Source organism: Rana temporaria, chromosome 4, assembly GCF_905171775.1.
Source record: "Rana temporaria chromosome 4, aRanTem1.1, whole genome shotgun sequence".
NCBI classification, from domain to species: Eukaryota; Metazoa; Chordata; class Amphibia; order Anura; family Ranidae; genus Rana; species Rana temporaria.
The window spans coordinates 291,058,204-291,083,654 of record NC_053492.1 but is presented as its reverse complement, the minus strand read 5'-3'; the positions used below and the strand labels follow the sequence as shown (position 1 = coordinate 291,083,654).

Here is a 25,451-nt window from a genome sequence, read left to right as displayed (position 1 = left end):
CCCCCACAATTAGAAACACCACCCTAGGACACACTTAACCCATTGATCACCCCCTAGTGTTAACCCCTTCCCTGCCAGTGATATTTATACAGTAATCAGTGGCTATTTTTAGCTCTGATCGCTGTATATATATGTCAATGGTCCCAAAAAAAGTGTCAAAAGTGTCCGATCTGTCTGCCGCAATGTTGCAGTCCTTCTAAAAATCGCTGATCAATGCCATTACTAGTAAAAAAAAAATTATAAAAATGCCTTAAATACTGTATATGCCCTATTTTGTAGACGCTATATTTTTTGCATAAACCAATCAATATACGCTTATTGTGATTTTTTTTTGTTTATAGCGCAAAAGACAGTGGTGATCAAATACCATCAAAATAAAGCTATATTTGTGGGGGGACTCAATTTTGTTTGGGTACAACACCGCATCGATCACGCAATTGTCAGTTAAACTGACGCATTGTCGTATCGCAAAAATGGCCTGGTCAGGAAGGTGGTAAATCCTTCCAGGGCTGAAGTGGATACATTTTGCCTCAGTTTGTTCCTCACCTTATCCCTCTAATTACACTTTAAAACTGTTCAGAATAGCATGATGTTCTATCTCTAAATCTGGTTCAAATAAACAATTGTAAGTATTTTTAAAACACATTTTTAGGTGTGTTGTGTGAAGATGAACACTCAAATATAACTACAAAAGTGGAAAATTTACTTTTAAGGCCCCTTTCACACCTGCGAACAGTATGTCTGTATTTCATCCATCCGTTTTAGGATGAAATACGGACAAACGTGTATCCCTATGGGATAGCGAGTGTCAGCGGATGAACTTCCACTGGCACCCGATCTCATCGGTCCCCGATATGGTCCAATTTTGCAGATGGAGGAAAATCCTATTTTTCCATTCGTCTGCGGATCGGATGGGGTGAACACGGACAGACGGTCCGTGATCACCCGATCCCCCCATAGGGGAGAGCGGAGATCTGACAGGGAGGTCCCTGCACAGTGTGCGGGGACTGCCCTGTCATCTGCCAGCTCAGCGGGGATCAACGGAGCATTCCCTGCTAACCATGCAGATGAGACATGTACGGATCCTCACAGGATCCGTACATGTGAAAGGGGCCTAAGGAAAAGTGAACTGCCATTCCCAACCATCTCCTGAATATGCTAGGCTGCCTGGCTGTCATATGTAGCAGGAACCTGTAAAAATCTATTTATATTCTATTCTGCACTGGAAAGCAGGAGGCTAAATTGGTTTGCTACAAATATCCCTTTACTACTTTCTCCATTTATATGAAAGGTGCAGGTTATGTGCTTTGCACTCTTTAGATCCATCAGTTATCAATGCACTGCTGTGTGTTGACATCTTTGTGTGGCAAACATTATTTAACAGTAGATGCAGCGTGTGACCTGTGGCCCCATCAAATGTAAATTATTAATTAAGTCTGTTTTTAAAATTGTAAGCACACTATGACAATAGATGATCTTATTTCAAATAAAAATTATGAAAATTCCCCCAAACCTCTATGAGCCTGCTCTGTCCACATGAGAACAATTAAAGAGAGAAAGTCTTAAAGTAAATAGCTTCTGCCATATGGTTGAATAGAAAATCCATAATGCTATCCAATTCAACTCTTCAGGGAAGGCTGTCCACAAGGTTTAGGAGTGTGTCTATGGGAATGTTTGACCATTCTTCCAAAAGCGCATTGAGGTCAGACACTAATGTTGGACGAGAAGGCCTGGCTCACAGTCTCGGCTTTAATTCATCCCAAAGGTGTTCTATCGGGTTGAGGTCCAGACTCTGTGCAAGCCAGTCACGTTGTTCTACCCCAAACTGGCTCATCCATGTCTTTATCGACGTTGCTTTGTGCACTCATGTTGGAACAGGAAGGGGTCATCCCCAAACTGTTCCCACAAAGTTGGGTGCAAGAAATTGTCCAAAATGTCTTGGTATGCTGAGGCCTTAAGAGTTCTCCTCACTGGAACTAAGGGGCCAAGCCCAACCAAATGATTTGGACCAGTGCACAAAGCAAGGTCCATAATGACATAGATGAGCGAGTTTGGGGTGGAGGAACTTGACTGGCCTGCACAGAGTCCTGACCTTAACCCGATAGAACACCTTTGGGATGAATTAGAGTGGAGACCGCTAGCCAGGCCTTCTTTTCCATATCAGTGCCTGACCTCACAAATGTTCTTCTTCTGGAAGAAAGAATGGTCAAACATTCCCATAGACACACTCCTAAACCTTGTGGACAGCCATCCTAGAAGAGTTGAAGCTCTTATTGCTGCAACGGGTGGGCCAACTCAATATTGAACCTTACGGACTAAGATTGGGGTGCCATTAAAGGTCATGTGCTTGTTAAGGCAGGTGTCCCAATACTTTTGACAATATTGTGTATATTTGTAAAAATTTATTTAAGACCATTATAATTCCCTTTAAAATAATAATTTTGTGGTCGAATTGCTTGTTTGTTAATTTGTCCATGCTGCTGCTGCTGAGATTGTGGTTTAAGAGAAAAACAAAAGCTTAAAAACATTATTTTTCTAGGATTACATACGAGTTTGTGCTTTTTACTGAGCTACGCAAGACCACGTGCGTTACAATAAAGTTGTGCAATCTATTACAAAATGATACAATTTGAGGAGGTTGTGTGTTTCCTTAGTTCTGAGCAGATTATAATACTGACTGACAACTTGCTATGAACTCTTTTCCAAATTTTCTCCACTGTAATTGTAAAATAAATTTCATTTTTGTACCTTTTTAACCAACACTTCCCAAATTGTACAATGAGATTGTAACTTGTTTGGTCAGCTTTAGAAACAATTTTAAAGGTTTACTTACCCCTCCACTTACTGGACCGAAAGAATGCCCTGACGAGTCTGGCTCCTCAATATACAAAGTATAGAAGTCTGGCCTGCCCATCACAACATAGATGTTAGTAATTATCAATGCAAATTACACAGAGCACAATTTTATATGAAAGAATTAAAAAATACCTTTCATTTTTTGGAAGGTCTAGCCATTCTAGTACAGAAGCTATTCTATCTTCATAGGAAACAGAGCTGAAATACAGATAATATCCTTAAAGCAGTTGTAATGTAAAATTTATTTTTGCCCAAAATAAAAAATATGTTATACTTACCCGCTCTTATAGAGGGGACATTATCCAATGGGAACACTAGTTCTGGTGACCTGGGGGTCTCCAAGAGTTTCCTTTAATTTGCAAGGATTTCTTCTCACTTCCTGTTTTGGCCATGCAGACAGGAAGTGAAACTAAATCTCCCCAATGCAAAATATACCTTACAGTGGTTATAATCTTCCCTTACTCTATCTAAAAATGGAAAAAAAAGCCCACTCTACTTTAGGGCAAAAAAAACTTTTGACTTTAGAACCACTTTAATTAAATAGCTTACAATTTATTGACAAGATTAATACAAAATATATTTCATAAATACACTAAACATGTTCAATAAACAATTAGGGCTGCCCTATGGCAGCTATACTGCTGCATGGAGGCCCTCCTGAGCAGAATCATGCATATATATGTGATTCTGCACTTCCGCCTAAGGGGCTTGTGTGCGCCACTGGTAAGTAGCTTCTGCTGTGATCACTCACAGCAGAAGCTGATCTAAGGCCGCGTACACACAGTCGGTCCAAACCGATGAAAACGGCCTGAAGTCCAGTTTCACCGGTCCAAACCGACCGCGTGTACGGCCCATCGGTTCGTTGTCCTTCGGTCAAAAATTTTAGAACTTGCTTTAAAATCGAACCGATGGACCGCTGCCCGATAGGTCCAAACCGACGGTTAGTACACAAAAGCATCGGTTCAAAACCCGCGCATGCTCAGAATCAAGTCGACGCATGCTTGGAAGCATTGAACTCCGTTTTTTTCAGCATGTCGTGTGTTTTACGTCACCGCGTTCTGACCCTTTCGGTTTTTGAACTGATGGTGTGTACGCACATCAGACCATCAGGCCACTTCAGCGGTGAACCGATAAAAACGGTCCGTCGGACCCTTCTCATGGGTTTGGATCGACCGTGTATACGGCCTCAGGGTTCCGGGCACTGGATGTCCTCTGGCACCCACCAATCGCTAGGCAGACACACAGAGCAAAGCACTGCCTATGTAAACAAGTCAGAGTTCCATTCTGACAGGGAGGGAAGTGATGGATTTTGTGTTCCTGCAAAGTAGGGAATAAAATCCATCACTTCCCTTAGTAAAAGCACCCACATAGTACACAAAAACACTGGCTAGGCACACAGTTAACCCTTTGATCACCCTAGATGTTTAACCCATTCCCAGCCAGTTTTATTAGTACAGTGGCAGTGCATATTTTTTAGCACTGATCACTGTATTAGTGTCACCGTTTCCCACAAAGTGTCAATATTGTCAGTTAGTGTCCTATTGTCCAATATCGCAGTCCCGCTATAAGTCGATGATTGTCGTCATTACTAGCAATAAAAAAAAATGTAATAAGAAAAAATATATACTTTTTTATAACTTTTGCGCAAACCTATCAATATACGCTTATTTGGATTTTTTTTTTTTTACAAAAAATATGTAGCAGAATACATATTGGCCTAAATTTATGAAGATATTATATTTTTTATATTTTTATATTGGATATGTTTTATAGCAGAAAGTAAAAAAATATTTATACATTTTTTTCAAAATTGGCTGTCTTTTTTTGTTTATAGAGCAAACAATTTCAATTGCAGTGGTGATCAAATACCACCAAAAGAAAGCTCTATTTCTAGGGAAAAAAATTACATAATTTTTATTTGGGTGTAGTGTTACATGACCACGCAATTGTCAGTTAAAGTAACGCACTTCCATATCCCAACAAAAATGGTCTGATCATGAAGGGGGGAAATCTTCCGGAAGTCAAGTGGTTAAAGTGTTTATTGTAATTTCCCTCACATAGATGCTACTTTATGTAAGGTAGCAAACAGTAGAACAACAGAGTCTGTGGACAATCTTCATGAATTGAATGGTAATGCTGCCAATATGGCCATGACTGCTAAATTAAAGCAATGAAAGCCCTTTTAGGCTCGGTTCACACCTAAACCGATGTCGGATTATCCAATCGTGAGTACAGAAGTCCTTTGGAAAAAAAATTAAAAGTACAAACACGCATGCTCAGAAGCAATGCTAACCATAACACAACATTAGCAGAAGGGTGGCACTAAAGAGCTGAAAAAAAAACAAATAGTTTTGTGTTTGTTGGCCAACAATTCTTTGCCATTTGTATGCAAGACAAGTTCATGGCCAACGCCCTTCGGACAAATATCCTACACTTTGTCCACAGAAAATCGGATCAAGTGTATGAGGCTTAAATCCCAACAAGGCTTGTGAGGCCTCAACGCAAGATCGATTAGTGCCATTTCTTGCCACAATAAGGGGTTGTCAATGGTGGTAACCTAAAATACATGTTTTAGTTCAATTCTATTTCTATTGAAATAGTACCCCTACTCATACACAAAAAATTTACAAAGTATAGACACATTAAAAAAATAAATGTCCCAAGTGACAAATCAATAATTTTGCTGTCCAGTGATTCATATTCATATCAATCACAACGAACAACAAAACCCGCCCCTAACCACTACTCGCCATAAACAACGGCTTCCAAGTCTGTTCAGCGGGATGTAAAGAAAGGGGCAGGATCTCTTGGGTGACATCTTTGACCAAAATATGGGCATGATCATATTTGGTCAATAACATCATGTGGGGTCTACCCAAAAAGGTATACCAGAACCTGAAGGTCCAACCGCTGGAGATTCTGCTCTGCCAAATAATCATTTCATTTTGCCCATTAGCCAAACCTCTGAAACAGCTGCAATTTGGTCTAAACCAGCAGCACATCCTTATCTCACAGGAAGATACAAGGATACTTCATTTCTGGCAAGATCAACTGGTATTTTCAGGACTTGTTATAATGTTCTTAGTCTGAAAAATAAAAACTAACGTTGCCACCACATCTAAGGACTGTTAGGCTGAAATTATTCACCTTTTTGGTCCTGGGTTTAATTTTAAAATACAACTGACCCAAGCCATTCTAATTACCCTAGAAATTTCTAGGTATGGGTACTTTTGCACACATTGCTGTGAATACTTCAACATCTTTGATCTTTGGGTCGTTGTTTATATGACAAAACGTCTGGCAGGTTAACATTTACAGAATAGCATGCACACCAATTTTACGTTGCCACCTCTGTAACAAATAACTGTTTTTATGACGTTTGCAAAATGCAAAGAACAGGAAGTACTGTCCATTATTATTTTTTTTACAGTTACAATTCAAGAAAAGCTTTAACTGTGCAAAAAAAAAAAATAAGTATCGCGAACAGTACCTGTGTTGTTGCAAGTACACTAATAAGGCAACAATCACCTTCAGGCTAGGTTTACATTGTAGCGATTTGTCATGCGAGAGATCAAATTGAATGACAAGTCGCAGCCTATTGGAGGCAATGGCACACCTAAAATCGCGCTGACCTTGCTACTTTGAAATCGCGCTACTTCAAGTGAAGTAGCGCGGTTTCAAAGTAGCATCAATGCGAACCAGGGCTAAGCAAAATTAATTTAAAAACACTCACCCATTGTACAGTCTGTAATAAGTAGGGTAAGAACCTTTTATGGGAACATCTGATCCGGGCCAAAAAAAAGTGCCAGCTTTTAATCCTTGGTACATAGCTGTCAACCAAATCTTTGTAATATGGAAAAGTATAAATAAAGAGAAGTATAAACACATATTATTTAACTTTCAAGTTCACAAGTTCCACACATTCAGTTTAATGCCAGAATATTAGAAACCCCATTTAAAGCGGAGCTAAATCCTTCTATTTCAGCCAAGGAGGATGCCATCTAATGCTGGCCATACGCTATACGAAAAATCGGCCAAAATTCAGTCATTTGGCCAGTTCATTTGCTTTTCGGACAGTTAATGGGCCGAAAAAAAAACGAAGGACAAGTTTGGAAATTTTCTGCTGAACGAACGATAAATTGAAAGGTTAATGTGTTTCCCGTCCGAACTGTCTGCACTAGGTATATGTTAAAAAAAAAAAAAAGATGGATTCATTTATGCCCACTGAACGATTTATCGGTCAATACATGATGGCACCATCATTTGCTCTCACAGCCCAATTTTTGTTTTTCGAAAATGGGTTTGGCCAATTTTTTTCGTATGGTGTATGGCCAGCATTAGTCTCTGACCTACAACTGCTATGGTGCTGCACATTTGATCAGTTATGACACCAGCTATTTGATGGTTTGACAGTGTGGTTGAAAGCACAAGCAAATGTGACAGCAATCTCGGCATGCCTTAAATGTAATTGTATTTTGAAGCTTTTAAATTGATGAGCTTTGTTCTGCTTTTAGGTTTGGTTCACATTGGTGCGATGTGGGAAACCCTGTGTATCCAGTGCAGATTTCCGCATCGCACCTGAATCATTGGCGGTTCACATTGCCCTCTGCAAACTGCGGGTGTCAATGCAAAGTTAATGACACCCCCAGATCGGTTTGCCGATTGCAGTGCGAACTGTGAATTCAGACAGGAATCAGATCTCATGGGTGTAAACACACATGCATTGTAAACACTCAGGCCTCGTACAGACGAGCGGACCTGTCCGATGAAAACGGTCCGCGGACCGTTTTCATCGGACATGTCCGCTGGGATCATTTGGTCTGATGGCTGTACACACCATTAGACCAAATTTCCCACGGACAGACGACGCGGTGACGACGCGGTGACGTGGCGGCGACGTGCGCGAACCCGGAAGTTCAATGCTTCCACGCATGCGTCGAATCACTTTGACGTCATGCGCGGGTTCTCTGGCCAGCGGACATGTCCGATGAGTCATACTGACCATCGGACATGTCCGGCGGACATGGCATGCTAAGAAACACTTGTCCGCTGGAAACCTGTCCGGTCGGCCGGAAAATTGTCCGGTCGGCCCTACACACGACCGAACATGTCCGCAGAAACTGGTCCGCCGGACCAGTTTCAGCGGACATGTTCGGTCGTGTGTACGAGGCCTCAGAAAACAGTATCCCATGCACACTGCAATGCAGGCTAGGGCTGCGCTAAAACACAGACAAGCTTCATTTTATCTCAGTGCACTGTGCCGAATTGCATGTCAATCACACTGCGGTACGTTGCCATGAATGGAGTGTTCAAATAAAGTTTGTAAAAAAAAAAGCAAGGAAAAAGGGAGCAGTGTGATGCACGACACTGCCCCCTACCGCAGCCGACAACGGAGAGCTACCAGAGTGGTAAAGCGCTACTGCAGCTCTCCACTGATATTTGAATGGAGCCTAAATGACATGTACAGTCCTTTTAATGTTTTTATTATGTTACAGAGATCATCTTAAACTGTAAATATGCCCAAAACTTTTTGGGTAGCATGGGGAAGGATTAGAACCCCTGTCAAGTTTTAATTATAACTGGAGCTCATTAAAGAGATTGATCCCCCCCCCCCCAACATATCTGTCCCAAAGACGCAGGCTTCTCCAATCACTAAAATAAGTTTTGGCTTGGCATACATTTGAAGCTAAACAATCTTAATAATGTGTGTTTTAAAGCTTGATTCTATGTAAAATTTGTAATGATAGATGTAGATGTGGCAGCCGTATTGGCACATTAAAATATGCAGACTCTGCTTCCTACTCTGCAGTGGTATACGATGCTGTTAAGGAACCATGAACCAGACGTACAACAAGAGATAAGTGAAAATAAGAAGGCTTTATTGAAAATCAAGCTGTAAAGCAAAAGTCCAACGGATGGTGAAACCAGAGGTCAGGAACCAGAAGGGTAGTCAGACAAAGCCAGGATCAGGAACCAGCAGGGAAGTCAGACGAAGCCAGGATCAGGAACCAGCAGGGAAGTCAGACGAAGCCAGGATCAGGAACCAGCAGGGAAGTCAGACGAAGCCAGGATCAGAACCAGAAGCAGCAGCAGTCTTAGAAGCATGTGCACACAGGAGGACCAAGCAAGGAACTGAAGTCACAGACCTCCTATATATGTGAGCCAGGCATCCAGCTCCTCCCAGTGGGAAGGAGGAGCCGCAGGGTGGGAGGCTACAAGAGACCTAGAAACCAAGATGGCCGCCAGCACATGTCAAACGAAGGAGACAGGAGAGAGGTAAGACCATGACAGTACCTCCCCCTCAAGGGCCCCTCCTCCGCGGTGCAAAAAACGGTTTCTGAGGGAAGCGTGCGTGGAAGGCTCGGAGCAAGGCAGGAGCATGGACATCTGCGGAGGGAACCCAGGAACGCTCCTCAGGGCCATAACCACGCCAGTGGACCAAAAACTGCACCCGACCGCGGACCAGGCGTGAGTCCAGGATATTGCTCACCTCATACTCCTCGTGATTGCCCACTTGGACCGGACGAGGCCGAGGAACCGAGGAAGTGAAGCGATTGCACACCAGTGGCTTCAACAGGGAGACATGAAACACGTTGGAGATCCGCATGCCAGGAGGAAGCGCAAGGGCATAGGCTACCGGGTTTACCCTGCGAAGCACTCGGAAGGGACCAACAAAGCGAGGAGCCAGCTTGGGAGTGGGCACTCGAAGGTTGAGGTTGCGAGTGGACAACCATACACGGTCTCCGACCTGGTAGGAAGGAGCAGGCGCTCGTCTGCGATCAGCCTGGAGTTTCTGGCGCTGCGCAGAGACCTCAAGGGACCTCTGGATCTGTACCCAAGAAGCACGTAGAGCAGAAAGGTGATCCTCCACAGCCGGAATATCCTGGGGAGAGAATGCCTCCGGTAACACGGCAGGTTGGAACCCATAATTGGCCATGAAGGGAGACGTCCCAGAGGAAGAGTTCACAGCCGTGTTCCTGGCAAACTCAGCCCAAGGCAGGAGGTCAACCCAATTGTCCTGGTGATCGGAGACATAGCAACGAAGGAATTGCTCCAAGGCCTGATTGGATCGTTCTGCGGCCCCATTGGACTGAGGGTGGTAGCCCGAGGAGAAGGAGAGATGAATCCCCAACTGGGAGCAAAAGGCGCGCCAGAACCTGGACACAAACTGACTCCCCCGATCCGACACTATCTCCTTGGGCAAACCGTGCAACCGGAAGACCTCCCGGGCAAAAATCGTGGCCAACTCTTGTGCAGAGGGTAACTTCTTGAGAGGAACACAGTGGCACATTTTGGAAAACCGATCCACAATCATGAGAATGACCGTATGGCCTCGGGATGCAGGGAGGTCCACAATGAAATCCATCCCCAGGTGTGACCATGGGCGCTCCCCGGTGGCTATGGGTTGCAGCAGGCCCAACGGAAGGTGCCGAGGGGACTTACTTTGGGCACAAACGGAGCATGCCGCTACATATGCGGCGATGTCGGAACGTAGGGAAGGCCACCAGAACAGACGTGAAACAGCCCAGGACAGCTGATTCTTACCAGGATGCCCCGCGGTCTTGGAGTTATGGTAGGTTCGCAACAACCGAGTGCGCAACTCCTCAGGCACAAAACATCTGCCGTTGGGTGTCCCAGAGGGAGCACCAGACTGAGCCGCCAAAATCTGCTCACCAAGGGGAGAGGTCAGGCTGGTGCGAATGGCGGCCAGGATCTGATTCGGAGGTATGACCGAAGTCGGTATAGATTCCTCCCTGGACAGCTCGGAGTACTGCCGTGATAAGGCATCCGCCCTGATGTTCTTGGAACCAGGTAGGTAGGAGACCACGTAATTAAAACGTGACAAGAACAGAGCCCATCTGGCCTGACGTGGTGTCAATCTCTTGGCCTCAGAAAGGTAGGTCAGATTCTTGTGGTCCGTCAGGATGAGAACCGGAACCACCGAGCCCTCGAGCAAGTGCCTCCACTCTTTGAGAGCCTGCACTATGGCCAATAACTCCCTGTCACCAATCTGATAGTTGCACTCCGCGGGTGACAGTTTCCGGGAGTAAAACCCACAAGGAAGCAGCGGACCCTCTGGTGTCCTACGCTGACACAGAAGGGCGCCTACTCCCGTCTCGGACGCGTCCACCTCGAGGACAAAGGGCAACCCAGGGTTGGGATGAGACAGAATCGGAGCTGACACAAAGGCGGATTTTAGGGCCTCAAAAGCCCGGATGGCCTCGAGCGGCCAGACCTGGGAATTACTGCCCTTCCTGGTCAGATCTGTGAGAGGCTTGGCCAGCATGGAGAAGTCCCTGATGAACTTCCGATAATAATTGGCGAAGCCCAAAAAGCGCTGCAGGGAACGAAGACCACTGGGCTGGGGCCACTGTAAGACAGCCGAGACCTTCTCAGGATCCATGGAGAACCCCTCAGCAGAAATGATGTAACCTAGGAAGGTTACCTGGGATCGGTGAAATTCGCATTTCTCAAGCTTACCGAACAGCTTGTTCTCTCGTAACCGTTGCAACACTCGTTTGACATCCAGAATGTGGGCCTCCATGGATTCAGAATATACCAAGATGTCATCCAAATAGACCACCACACACTGCTGCAACAGGTCACGGAAAACATCGTTGATGAATTCCTGAAAGACTGCGGGCGCATTGCACAACCCAAAGGGCATAACCAAGGATTCATAATGACCGGTCCTGGTGTTAAACGCGGTCTTCCACTCATCGCCCGCCTTGATCCTTACCAGGTTATATGCCGCCCTCAGGTCGAGTTTGGTAAAGACCGTGGCCCCTTTCAGGCGATCGAACAGCTCAGAAATCAAGGGTATCGGGTAAGCGTTCTTGATCGTGATGCGATTGAGACCCCTGTAATCGATGCAAGGCCTCAACTCACCGCCCTTCTTTTTCACAAAGAAAAATCCAGCCCCTGCCGGGGACGAGGATTTGCGAATGTGACCACGGGACAGCGCCTCCATCACGTACTCCTCCATGGCCTCATTCTCCGCAACCGACAGTGGATAGACCCTGCCGCGAGGAGGAACGGCACCAGGTTGTAACTCTATGGCACCATCATAGGGGCGGTGCGGAGGTAGGGCAACTGCGCGTACCTTATCGAATACATCCCGGTACTCCTCGTATTCAGGAGGCAACAGAGAGTCCGAGGAAGTACACAGCAACTTGACAGGCCCATGGATGCACTTAGCCCCACACTGTGGTGACCACGAGAGGATCTCGGCCGATCTCCAGTCGAAAGTCGGATTATGCTTCTGGAGCCAGGGGTACCCCAAGACCACCGAGTAGTGTGGAGACGAAATAACTTGGAAGCAGACCGACTCTCTGTGAGCGACACCAATGGCTATCCCCACTGGAAGGGTCTCATGAGTCACGTGTGACGGCTGGAGGGGTCTGCCGTCTATCGCCTCTAGAGCCAGCGGGGAACCTCGAGCCTGTAGAGGAATGGAATTGGCGGCAGCGAACTCACCATCAATGAAAAAACCACCAGCACCAGAGTCCACCAACGCCTGGGTCGTCACCGAGCCCCCGACCCAGGAGAGGACAACAGTGATCAGTGGTTTATCAACACGGGAAACCGGGGACGAGGAGACTCCACCCAAGATCTGCCCCCGACAGGATCTCAGGTGCGAGCGTTTCCCGGACGGTTCGGACATGCCAACCGAAAATGCCCACCGAGACCACAGTACATGCATCGGCCCTCGCGTCTCCGGAGTACCCTCTCCCCCTCGGACAGGCGAGCAAACCCCAGCTGCATGGGTTCACCCCCAGACAAGTCAACACCAGGAGGCGTGGGAGGAGAGGGAGGCACGGGTGGGACAGCAAAAGTAGGCGCCAAACTGTTAGGAGGCCTCCGCAGGCGCTCCTTAAAGGAAGGTCTCTCCCTGAGTCTGGTGTCAATCAAAATCAGGAAAGAAATAAGAGCCTCGAGCTCCACTGGTAGGTCCTTAGCTGCAACCTCATCCTTCAAGGCATCCGAGAGACCATGAGAGAAAGCAGCGACCAGAGCCTCATTATTCCAACCTACCTCTGCTGCCAGGGTACGAAACTCAATGGCGTATTCGGCTACGGATCGTGAACCCTGTCTGACGGACATAAGGAGCTTCGCAGCAGAGGCGGCGCGAGCCGGCACATCGAATACCTTCCGAAGAGAAGCAACAAAACCGGAAAACTCGGCAACCACCGGATTGTTGTTCTCCCATAAAGGGCTGGCCCAGGCCAAGGCCTTGTCCGAGAGCAGCGAGATCAAGAAGCCCACCTTTGATCTCTCAGTGGGAAAGGCATGTGGCAGCAACTCGAAATAAATGCCCACTTGGTTAAGGAAACCTCGGCACTGAGTTGGCTCTCCCCCAAATCGTTGTGGAAGGGGGGCAGAACCGGACATACCCCGAAACACCGCAGGCGCAACATCAGGTGTCGGGGTAGACTCTGGCGCAACAACCGGAGCGGCAGTAGGAGCGGGCCCAGGAGCGACAACCGACCCATCGGCAACGGGAGCGACATGAGCCGTGCGTTCAAGCAGGGTTTGCAACGCCACGGCGAACTGACCCAACAGGGACTCCAGCTGATCAAGTCTGGCAACCAGCGTGGGTAGCGAGGATGGCTCTGTACCGTCAAAATTCATGGCTTGGTCCTAATGTTAAGGAACCATGAACCAGACGTACAACAAGAGATAAGTGAAAATAAGAAGGCTTTATTGAAAATCAAGCTGTAAAGCAAAAGTCCAACGGATGGTGAAACCAGAGGTCAGGAACCAGAAGGGTAGTCAGACGAAGCCAGGATCAGGAACCAGCAGGGAAGTCAGACGAAGCCAGGATCAGGAACCAGCAGGGAAGTCAGACGAAGCCAGGATCAGGAACCAGCAGGGAAGTCAGACGAAGCCAGGATCAGAACCAGAAGCAGCAGCAGTCTTAGAAGCATGTGCACACAGGAGGACCAAGCAAGGAACTGAAGTCACAGACCTCCTATATATGTGAGCCAGGCATCCAGCTCCTCCCAGTGGGAAGGAGGAGCCGCAGGGTGGGAGGCTACAAGAGACCTAGAAACCAAGATGGCCGCCAGCACATGTCAAACGAAGGAGACAGGAGAGAGGTAAGACCATGACAGATGCTTGTGCATTATTGCCCCTTCTCACAATGCAAGCCTGTTTAATTTACTTTCCTGAAAGGAGTAGAGAAAGTTCACTTAAGCTGGCCATAGGTGGTTCAAATTTCCTATGAGCGGTTGATCAACTTGGGTACAATAAGTCTGTCGTATTGTACATGCAATTTTTCTAGCAGCTGTTATAATCACTAGCAATATTCACTGTGTTCTCCCAGCGGGGACAGCTTCCACCACTGCCCCCTCTTGATGGTCAAAGTTCTGTATTCTTTTATACTCCAGTTGTTAGGTGAGAGACAGAATGATGGAACTGAACCGTCCTCTACTGGCTTATCTACAAATCTCTAAAATTATTACAATAACAAATATATACAAGACCAAGCTTTAAAAAAATTTAAAGTCTTATCAAAATAAATTTTAATAACCATTATAATCACTATACTATCTCTTTAAAGTGGTAGTAAACTCTGTACTACCACTTTTACCTACAGGTAAGCCTATAATAAGGCTTACCTGTAGGTAAAAACAATATCTCCTAAACCTGTACGGTTTAGGAGATATTCCCCTCGCAATGAGCTGCTGACTGCAGTAGCGCATGCACAGGGGGGTTCCTTGGCTAAAAGCCCGGCAGCCGCCGGACCTTGCCGGAAAGAAGTCTCCCGCGCGCATGTTAAATTCCAAACTAAATTTTTTTTTGTATCAACATGTATTATATCTGGGTGTAAGACTTACAGTGGAAAGCTAAGAGGAAAGAGGAGGAAAATTTACACCAGAAATATGGAAACAAACAAAAAAAAAAAAAACACGTACCGGTTCTCCTCCCCACCAGGAGCTATTAAATTTCTCATTTCCAGAGAGAGAAAACATCTTATTCAAGTTATAATCATACATATTGTTGTCAATGATGCCACTCGACTCCAGAAACAACCCCTAAAAGCAATGTATAGGGAAAAGAAGATTTTGATTAAAAAAACTATTTGGGGGGGGGGATTATATTGGCATATTTTAGTACATATTTAGCATTTTAGATTCTTGTAGATAGCAACATATATAGGTTTAAAAAAATGTTTACATACACATAACGTAACACTTACCTGAGCCTGATCTTGATCCAGCAATCTTTACAGGAGACTCAACAGCAGCAGGAGCCATTTGCTGGGTATATCCCAGAGGGAGAGCACAAATTACTATCAGTTTACTGTTAAGCCATTGGCCCCTGCTACCATCAGATGAACCCTATGAGGAGGGAGCGGGTGGTGGGGCAGAGCCATGTCTATAGACACACACAGCCCTGCTCAAGAGCACGCCTGTGTGAGTGCCCCCATAGCAGCTGGCTTGCTATGGGAGCACACAGAGAAGAGGAAAAACATTGAATGAAGTATAACAGGTTTATTATTTGAAGAAAAAAAAATCTACAACTGCTTTAACTTACAGTGGCTAGTGCGTAGTGGTTGGGAAATGTCTTTGTGGGGTATGCCGCTCTCATGTACTTAGAATGTGTTCCACAATTTCCTGCAGTGAGTACATAACTCAAATTAAATTAAACAGTTAATAAAACATGTTAGAATTTGTTTAGAATGTTTAAAATATTCAGTATATGTACAGTAAAGCCTCTCTTAGTAAGTTGTCACTGGAACAAAATGTCCCAATTAAAAGATTTTTCCTCCTGCTCAAGTAACAACTGTAAAATTTTGTTTTTCTATAATTTCTCTCCCAGTGACCATGGTCACTAGGGCAAATAATAAAAACCTGACAAAAAGTCCTGTCTGTTTTCTACTCAATCCAAAACTAAGTAAAAAAAAAAAAAAAAAAAGTTTATTTCTCTGTATGTATGACAATTAAAATAAAGTTTGAGATTTCGATACATTTCGAAATTGCTGTTTAATTCCTTGAGATGAATAAAACAGTACGGGGCAGATCCTCAAAGAAATGACACCGGCGTATCTCTTGATAGGCCACGTAATTTCAAATTTTGCGCGTCGTATCTTTGTTTTGGTATCCACAAAACAAGATACGACGGCATCTGGGTTAGATCCGTCTTCGTACGCCGTCGGAACTAAGATGCAATTTTTCGGCGTCCGCTAGGTGGCGTTCCCGTTGTAATCTGCTTCGAGTATGCATAATTAGCTATTTCCCATGATCCACGAACGTACGACCGGCCGTCGCATTTTTTTACGTTGTTTCCGTTCGGCTTTTTCCGGCGTATAGTTAAAGCTGCTATATGGTGACGTACTCAATGTTAAGTATGGCCGTCGTTCGCGCGTAAGTCGTCCGTGAATGGGGCTGGACGCCATTTACGTTCACGTCAAAACCAATGACGTCCTTGCGACGTCATTTGGAACAATGCACCCTGGGAGTTTTTACGGACGGCGCATGCGCAGTTCGTTCGGCGCGGGGACGCGCTTCATTAAAATGAAACACGCCACCTACCCGCCGGATTTGAATTCCGCGCACTTACGCCGCGAAAGATACGCTACGCCGCCATAACTTACGGCGCAAATTCGTTGAGGATTCAAACAAATGCAAAGTAAGTTACAGCGGCGTAGCGTATCTTACATACGCTGTGCCCTGCGCCGATGTATGTGGATCTGCCCCTATGAGAGGAAGGTTAGAACCTCTGTCAGTTTTCAGTTGTCCTTCCTATGTGCGCCTTCCTGTGAGTTCCATCCTCATTCCAAGTATCACAGTGAGGAGAAATCATCTCAATGGACTCATAGATAGCAATACCTTCCTGACAGAAAATGTACCATTATATTAATAACTACCGTATTTATCGGCGTATAACACGCACAGGCGTATAACACGCAACTTTAAGAGGGAAGTTTCAGGAAAAAAAACTTTCCACAGCCCCCTGCGTATAACACGCAGGCAAGTTTACCCTCTATTTTCAGGGTAAAAAAGTGAGTGTTATGCGCCAATAAATACAATATATAAAGAAGAAAATAGAGTGATCTCTACATAAAAACAAATTTTCAGTGTTGTGGTTCATATTTCAGTTTCATTTACTACACAAGTTATCATTTTCTGAATATATCTAGCTTCTGACTGGGAATAATTTTAAAGCCCTGTGAAATATTTATTGAAGACATCAAATAAAAAAAAAGGGCGCAATGAGTAGAGGTCATCAGGAGGAACCACGGCATCCAGTGTGGGACACAATAATAGACACACCTGAAAGCATCCTATGCTGCAGAAGCATCGGAAAATCTGTGATAGAGTAAAGATTTAACACATCAACTGCAGGAGTGGTGCAAATTCACCTTATTCTTTTACAGTCTGCTTTCAGGTATGATTTTGTGGTGTTAGCGACAGGAACGCAAATTCGATGTTTTTCATGTTTTAAAGAAAACCAAGATTTCAAGTAAGAAAGAGGTCTAGAAGGCTGCTAAATTCAGTTGCAGTTCAGAACCCCTTAAACAAAAAAACAAAAAAAACCAAAAACACAACAACTGGACTAGTACTAGTTAAGTTCGCTCCATACTCTGACATACGTACGCTATACTTTTGACGCTATATTATAGATGTAACATCTATGTCAGTGGATTAGGTGTACTGTATACTGCGCAAATATCCTGTACACACATGAACATGTAGGTTATCTACACATTATACAGTACAAACTCCCAATTAATTGACGGAACTATGAACACATACAGTAAAATCTTTTTAGTGGTAAACTACAGTCAACCAGTGTTAATTTTTGATACTACATATTGTTCCATAAAAATTTCTAATAGCTTGCTCAACCTGGACTGAATGTAATATTTTTGAATGGTGATATTCTGAAATAAAGCACTTCTATAGAAACACTTAAAAATAATATAGTAACAAAAAAATTTTTTTACTAACTCAGTTTTTTTATATTTGGCATCAAGTCAGCATATGTATCTAAATAATTAGCTCGAAATCCATCCAATGAGAAAAGGATAACAGGAGGCAGATCAAAGCTGTGAAATACAGAATAAAAATTTAGGAGAGTTAATAAACTTCTTATATATGTTATAAAACATAATTTTTAAGTATAAATTGAAACATAAATAAAACAGATATATTAGATGTTGAACTGGCTGTTTACCACTGTCATTTAAAATTGTGTCTGTGCCCAGACAATGGACGAAAAGTATTTGCATATTCTTAACAAGTAGTAAAAGAGCTGTAAAACAAGCCCTCGCCGTATTTTCTAGCTGCTTGTAATGTGAAGTAATTCATTCTCAAAGATCACAACAAAGACACTGAAGTCATTTTTTTTTTACAAGTTAGAAGTAACTGATGTGTGTCTGTCTACATTAGGATAACGGACTGCCAAGGGTAAAAATAGTATTAAATCCCAACACAGAAATTGCATGTTTCATATTTCAATACAATTGTCTAACTCTCTCACAATATCTAAGAAAAAAGCCTCTAATATCCTAATTAACCTGGTTACCTTAGCCGACTTTATATTAAAGGAATATCACTGCAAACTGACCAAGTCCTTAAAAGGTCATATTGTTGCTTGCAGTGGGGATTGGCCATTTCTTTCCATACGAGTTCTTTATATACTACAGCAAAACCTGGAATAACTATCTCATCTTAGAGATGCCATCATGCATGGGTCTGATTCTGATCCTCTGTGCGTGCCATAATGGAGAGACTTGTGGCAGTGGGCATGTGCAATTTTTTAAGTTACGAATACGTTTTCCGTAAATTTTCGTTATTTTAGTTGATTCGTTAACATACGAATGAACGAACGGTTTATCGCAATTAATAACAAATAACGATATTTTCAAAATAACGGATATGAAAAACAACGAAGATACGAAAGATGAAAGAAACGAAAACATAGAAACAACGAAAATACCGAACCCAAAAAAAATAATAATAACGAAAAACAAAATGAACGAAAATGCAAACTTACTAATATCCGAAGACCAAAAAGAAAACAACCGAAATGCCGAACAAAGAATAAAAAACGAAAATCAAAACTAACGAAAAATAAATTACGAATCTTCGGAAAACGGAAATGAAAACAACGAAAATACGAAATAATGTAAATTAGCTTTCGTTAGTACTGAAATATTTCTGGACATTGACCAATAGCCACTGAGCGCTGTCCCTTCCTCTGAAGAGGTTTGTTTCTTCCCCCAATGAGCTTCTTTCTCATTACCTCCTGGCTCCTTGTGTCTTTTTCTGTGTTAGACTGCAGTGCATCTAATTTCTAGATTTGTATTTGTAATATCTGACATATTTTAGTTTTCTTCTACGTCAGACTTCATTCTAGACAGGGTGTGTGTGCTAACTAAGACAGTCAAGTCAATCACAGTAAAGTACGAATTACAAAATTACGACGAGTAGTGTGTCGAATACACGTAAAATGTATTCTAACAGAATTACGAATGCAATAAAATCTACAAAAGTAAGTTTTTACAATCAAAGGAAATTAGACACGAAAATACGAATGATCATAAAGCAACGAAAATATATTTCTTACGAAAATACGAACGCGGCATGATGGAAAATATAATGTAAATACGAATAGCAAAACAACGAAAATTAAACTAACGTAAAAACGAAGGAACGAATAAAATCATTTTAAAAATACGAACGCGGCAGAATACAAAATATAACGAAAATACGAATCTCGATTCAACGAAAAATAAACTAACAGAAAAAAATGGAAACGGAAAAAAGAGTGTTACGAAAATACTAAAGAGTACGAATACGATAACTAACGTCTTACGAAATTACGACTCGTTACGAATCACGATAAACGAACAGAAATAAACGAACATTTTTGCTGTGCACATGTCTATGTGGCAGTAACAGCATGTTTAGTTATGGTTATGGTTATGGTACATTATTTTAATAAAAAAATAAGATTGAAATAAAGCCTGTAAATAAAATGGGTGCAGTAGAAATAAATATCTGCGATTTCCTTGATGTTCCTTCTGTTGTGAACTTTGTAGTTGATCTTCTCAATGCCTGCTGCTACAGAGGTGAGTGTGAATAAGGGCTTGTTTTTAAGTGCTTTTACAGAATATATAAATACTTCATGCACAGGTTCACTTTAAATAACAGTTTCATATTTTAGCCTCTTAAAAGGGGTTGTAAAGTTTTTTATTTTTTTAAATAGGTTCCTTTAAAAGAGGAAATTAACCCTCTTTAAAAAAGAAACAATAAAAAAAAGCCTGCAAGACAAAGGCATAATGAGCTAGTATGACAAATAATAATAAAAGTGCAGCGCAAATAAAGTCCTTGACTGAAGAATCAAGAATTAAGATGACACCCAGTGAAATGGCAAAAATCTTTGGCAAATGTGATGATATCCTCCACCAGTATAAGAAATGCCTCCTTACCAGATGAGATGGACCATATGTTTTCACAAGTGGTCAAAGACAGCTTGTTCTCACCATAAGGGAGATGATGCAGTGGAGTCCAATGCAGCAGTGAATAGTAGGTCCAATGCGGAATAAAAAATAAAAACACGTTCTAAGTGTAGACTGGATTTATTCCAGGGAAAGGTAAAAAAACAGCACTTCGCCATACTACAGTCAATCTGGTATGTCTGCAGACAATCTGCCAGAAAACAACTGGCCAGTAGGCGATTGGCAATATAAAATAGAATAAAAACTCGGAGCAACAGCCACGAGCAGCAGCAGAAAGGACGCGGGTGATGTCACAGGAAAAGCTCCTCCCCGTACGCTGACGCTGACGAAGTCCAATCCGGACGTAACGTGCATTGGACCTACATTGGACCTACTATTCCGCATTGGACCTACAATTCACTGCTGCATTGGACTCCACAGCATCATCTCCCTTATGGTGAGATAGCTGTCTTTGACCACTTGTGAAAACATATGGTCCATCTCATCTGGTAATGAGGCACTTCTTATACTGGTGGAGGATATCATCACATTTGCCGAAGATTTTTGCTATTTCACTGTTTGTCATCTTAATTCTTGATTCTTCAGTCAAGGACTTTATTTGCGCTGCACTTTTATTATTATTTGTCATTTATATTTTTTGAGTTTTTTTGTGATTGCCTCTGTTGGTGTTCAGCTTGCAATCAATTTAGTTTTATTTGTAACATTTGTGCGCTGATTTCTGTTTTTTCTAATAATGAGCTAGTATGCATAGCATACTAGTGCATTATGAATTACCTGAGATCGAAGCCCCCGCAGCGGTCCTTGGACACCTCTTTTGTCGCCGCCATGGTACCCGGAGTGATTTCCGGGTATCGCTGCTCCGGCGCTATGACTGGCCGGAGCAGTGATGACGTCATGCGCGCAGGTGCCGCCACTAATGGCATCTTCGTCGTTAGAAGCGGCACGCTCAGTGCGCCTGCGCCCGATGTCTACAGCGAATGCACTGTAGATATCGGTGCCTGTCTTTTCTGCAAATATCTCCTAAACATTTTAGGTATGGGAGATATTTGTTGCACCTACAGGTAAGCCTTAATCTAGGCTTACCTGTAGGTTAAAAGGGGTTAAAGGGATTTACAACCACTTTAAGCTGGTGTATTGTTGGTTCACTTACATTTCCTTCGATTTCCCTTCTAAAAAAAACATGTCTTTGTCTGAATTTCTCACTTCCTTTTCCTCCTCAGTAAGCTTGCCCCCATCATCCGTTCTGGCTGGTGGTTAGTCAGGGTACTCGCTCCCTCCCTTGGGACTACATCCCTGCGGGGAGACACTGTGAACATACAGGGATGAAGTCCCAAGGGAGGGGGCGAGCACACTGACCAACCCCCAGCCAGAATGGCTCGGATGATGGGGCAAGCTTACTGAGGAGGAACAGGAAGTGAGAAATTCAGACAAAGAAAAAAAAAACATTTAGAAGGGAAATCGAAGGAAAAGGTAAGTGAACCAACAATGCACTAGCTTAAAAGAACCTATTTATAAAATGAAAAACAAACCTTTACAACCCCTTTAACACTTGGAATTTGCTCAATGGCCAAAAGTAGAATGTTTGCTCTAAAAAGCAAAAGTGGGTTCATTGCTGTCACTTGAGTGTGTTTCATTTAATAAACATCATAATTAAAGTGTTTGTAAACGTCGGACATGAAAAATTTACAAAGTATGTCCTTCTATAGTGTGTACTTGTCTCCGTCCAGAGCACCAAGTGTCATTTCTCTATGTTGCCTAATTCCTCTATCTTCTGATATGTTTTTCTGACACCAAGAGAAAAAAGGTGACAGGGGAGGGATCTCCAGCTGATTGACAGCCTTAGCTCTGTCCCTGTGTACTTGTGAAGGAGGGTGTGTCAATTCCCTCCAATCAGCTATCAGAGCTTTCCTCACTGAGCTCTGCAGAATGCTCCCCACACCCTTTTTTTCCTGACAACTCAGTCATGCTTTATAAATTCTGTTTTTTGAACAGATGTAGAGAAGAGAAAATGACAGACGCACAGGGGCTCATGCAAATTCTGATGTCATACTGTTGAAACGTAATTTATTTCATTTGGGTGTATGTAACGTCCTCCTCCTCTGGCCATTATGTGGCCACTAGTGGACAACACCCTTTTTACAACTTTTTATACTGCATATGTGAGCTAAATATAAAGATTGTCTTACCCTGCAGGGCACTTTTGAGCTGCATCACTGGAGCAGTTGGTGTCTTCTGCCCAAAGAGTTTCTCCTATAAATCAAACCATGGATCAATAAACAATAAAAAAGAGAAATATGCAAATAAGATCCTGCTAGGTTGCTTTCTTAAAGTCAAAATCAAAATGTTTCTACATGAATGCATTCCCTGCATTAAGGTTAAGGTTAAGGTTGCATTAAGGTTAAAAATGTCCCACTACCTGTTACCTTACAGGAGCCATCTCACCAATCCAGCACTGTCCTGGCTACACCAATCCCCCTCTTACTTCCTGGTCCTACAGGAGACACTGAGCAATGGGAGCCATAGACTTCTGCTGCTGTCACTCAAACTCCTGTGAGGAGGGTGTGGCTTATCAGTGCTGTTCGTGTCTATGGACGTACACAGCCTATCATAGATGCCCCCATAGGGAGTAGTGGACAGCACAAGCAGAGGATTACCAAAGAGAAAGTAAGGGACCACTCTGTGCAGTACCATGTTTTTTATTTTAAATTAGACTTTCATATCACTTTATGTAGGACACACATGTATTAGGATTGCTGTAATCTGACCATGCAATCTACTTTGTGTAGAATTGTACAGAAATGTAAAGATGTGGGCTTGCCCAACATGCATTTTGTAAAAAAAAAAAACAGAATGTTGTGGTACGAAACAGACTTGATAAACTGGGCATTTTTTATTAGGTCACATAACTAACCCTAAAAGAGAATATTCCACTCTGCCCATTCAGAGCAAAATTACAGGTTTTCTTGACCCCCCACCCCTTCCCCAACTACTGCTACTCATCTTGACAAACGTGTATGCCTTTTGCTGTTGGAACTCTGGGCCTAATGCTCGATCATTTTTCGGCATTAAAAAACGACGTTTCCGGCACGTCGTTTTTTCTAACTTCATCATTTAAACGAGGTTGCCCACACACCATCGTTTTAAAAAAATGCTCTAGCAAAGCGTGGTGACATACAACATGTATGACGGCACTATAAAGGGGAAGTTCCATGCGGATGACGCCACCCTTGGGGCTGCTTTAGCTGATTCCGTGTTAGTAAAAGACGATTCGTGCTTTTCTGTCTGTTACAGCGTGATGAATTTGCTTACTCCATTATGAATGGTAGTTTTACCAGAACGAGCGCTCCCGTCTCATAACTTGCTTCTGAGCATGCACAGGTTTTTAACGTCGTTTTAGCCCACACACGATCATTTTTTATAACCGGGAAAAACGACATAATTTAAAACGTCGATAAAAAATGCAGCATGTTCGAAAAAAAATGTTTTCGTTTTTCAGAACCGGAAAAATTATGTGAAGCCCACACACCATCATTTTAAATGACATTTTTTTTAAATGTAGTTTTTTTCATGCCGAAAAATGTTCGCGTGTACGCGGCATAAGTCCTCTGTAAGGTCCAAGTTTGACATGACAGTTTTGGAGCTATCACATGCTCTCCTTCAACATAAGACAGTTTTCAGGACTTGTGATATGAAACTGTATCTCAGGAAGAAGGGGAGAAGGTAACATCCCTATTTTTGGTCCATTGTTAATCCTTGTAACAATTCATGAGCACAATTAATGGCAATGTCTTGTGTGTCTGCTCTAACTGTTAGTATTCTAGATAAGCATGTGGAACTATTGAACAAATACTATAACCACTTGAACAACATTCCTTGTCATAGCATGGGCTGTGACAGATCCTCTTTATGGAGAGATCTGGGGTCCCAGATTTCTCCTCTGTCCAATGCAGCTGATCAGATTGGTTTGATCAGTTGCTTTACTGGCCAGTAACGGTCAGGTAAACAAAGAACAGAAACAGGAAGTAATGAAATCCTTGTTGCATTCTGTTTCTGACATCACACAGTGGAAGGAACAACATCCATTCCTCTCGCTGTGTGCCCAGAGTTGGATGCTGTTGGTTACATCCTTACCAGAGCTTTTTGATCGCGCAGGAGAGCACAGTAAAGGTGGCAGGGGGGTGACCCTATTTTGTTGCCTGTAAAATTAATCCAGCAGCTTGTTAGCCACTCAGATTACTTTTATCTTGTACAGAATCTTCCAGCCCTGAAGAATGCCATTTTGATCATTGCTGCAGCTATGACAGAGATATTACCCTTCCCATCTGCGGACGTTTATAAACATACGGAGGACGGGAAGTGATTAAAAGAGAAGTTTGGGATTTTTTTTTTTTTTTCCACGTCAGACATAACCACAGCAAGAGACCTGCTCATGATTTTATTCATAATTCCGTCTCTACTTCAGGTTTAGCATCATTTGTGGTATTTTTAAAGATATACTTTTATATGTATTCCTTAGTTTTTTTTTTTTTTTAACTTCTTTCTACCCTTTGACAAGATCAAGCTGGGTCATTCATCATGGGTACAGAGTGCTACCATTATCACAACGTGGCACAATAGAAAAAGCCCCCCCAGAGAAGTTTTGGATTAAAAAAAAAAAAAAAGCAAACAATTAAACTCACCAATGTGATCAATGCTGCATCTGTCCTCTGCCGGCTCTGCAGTGAGACAGCAGGCTTTAGCTGTTGACTGAAAATGGGTCACAGAAGTGCAGAACGAACTGCACTCTTATGATCCATAGGAGAGGTATGGCCAAAAAAAGCTTTAACCAAAACAGTACCAGAATGTTTCACTCACTTCAATACCAGGCAAAATCATTTTAATTTTGAGATACAGCGCTTTCTTTTCATGGTATTTAATAACCATTAATTTAAATAAAACAAATAAATGCAGCGCTGTGTGAGTGTGTACTCAATATCATGTATAACATAAACCAATGCAATGGTGAATAATATAAAGTCCAGTGTGCCAATAATAGATTAGTGCATGAACAAATAGATAAGCGATCGACAATCGCATATATAATCAACAAATAAACTGATATATAAATGCAACTATATATGTA

At 42.9% G+C, this 25,451-nt stretch overlaps 1 protein-coding gene across 2 annotated transcripts in view; it reads right to left on the bottom strand.

Annotated features, from left to right (window-relative positions):
• Window positions 1–25,451, bottom strand: part of ENPP3 (ectonucleotide pyrophosphatase/phosphodiesterase 3) — a 144,726-nt gene that overhangs the window by 85,697 nt on the left and 33,578 nt on the right. For both annotated transcript variants that reach the window (XM_040350439.1, XM_040350440.1), the window contains exons 5-11: window positions 22,516–22,579; window positions 17,814–17,911; window positions 15,397–15,476; window positions 14,775–14,894; window positions 6,590–6,699; window positions 2,989–3,054; window positions 2,834–2,906 (exon numbers count right to left, since the gene is read on the bottom strand). In XM_040350439.1, coding sequence (XP_040206373.1) covers window positions 2,834–2,906; window positions 2,989–3,054; window positions 6,590–6,699; window positions 14,775–14,894; window positions 15,397–15,476; window positions 17,814–17,911; window positions 22,516–22,579 — 611 coding nt within the window. The remainder of the gene's footprint in view (window positions 1–2,833; window positions 2,907–2,988; window positions 3,055–6,589; window positions 6,700–14,774; window positions 14,895–15,396; window positions 15,477–17,813; window positions 17,912–22,515; window positions 22,580–25,451) is intronic.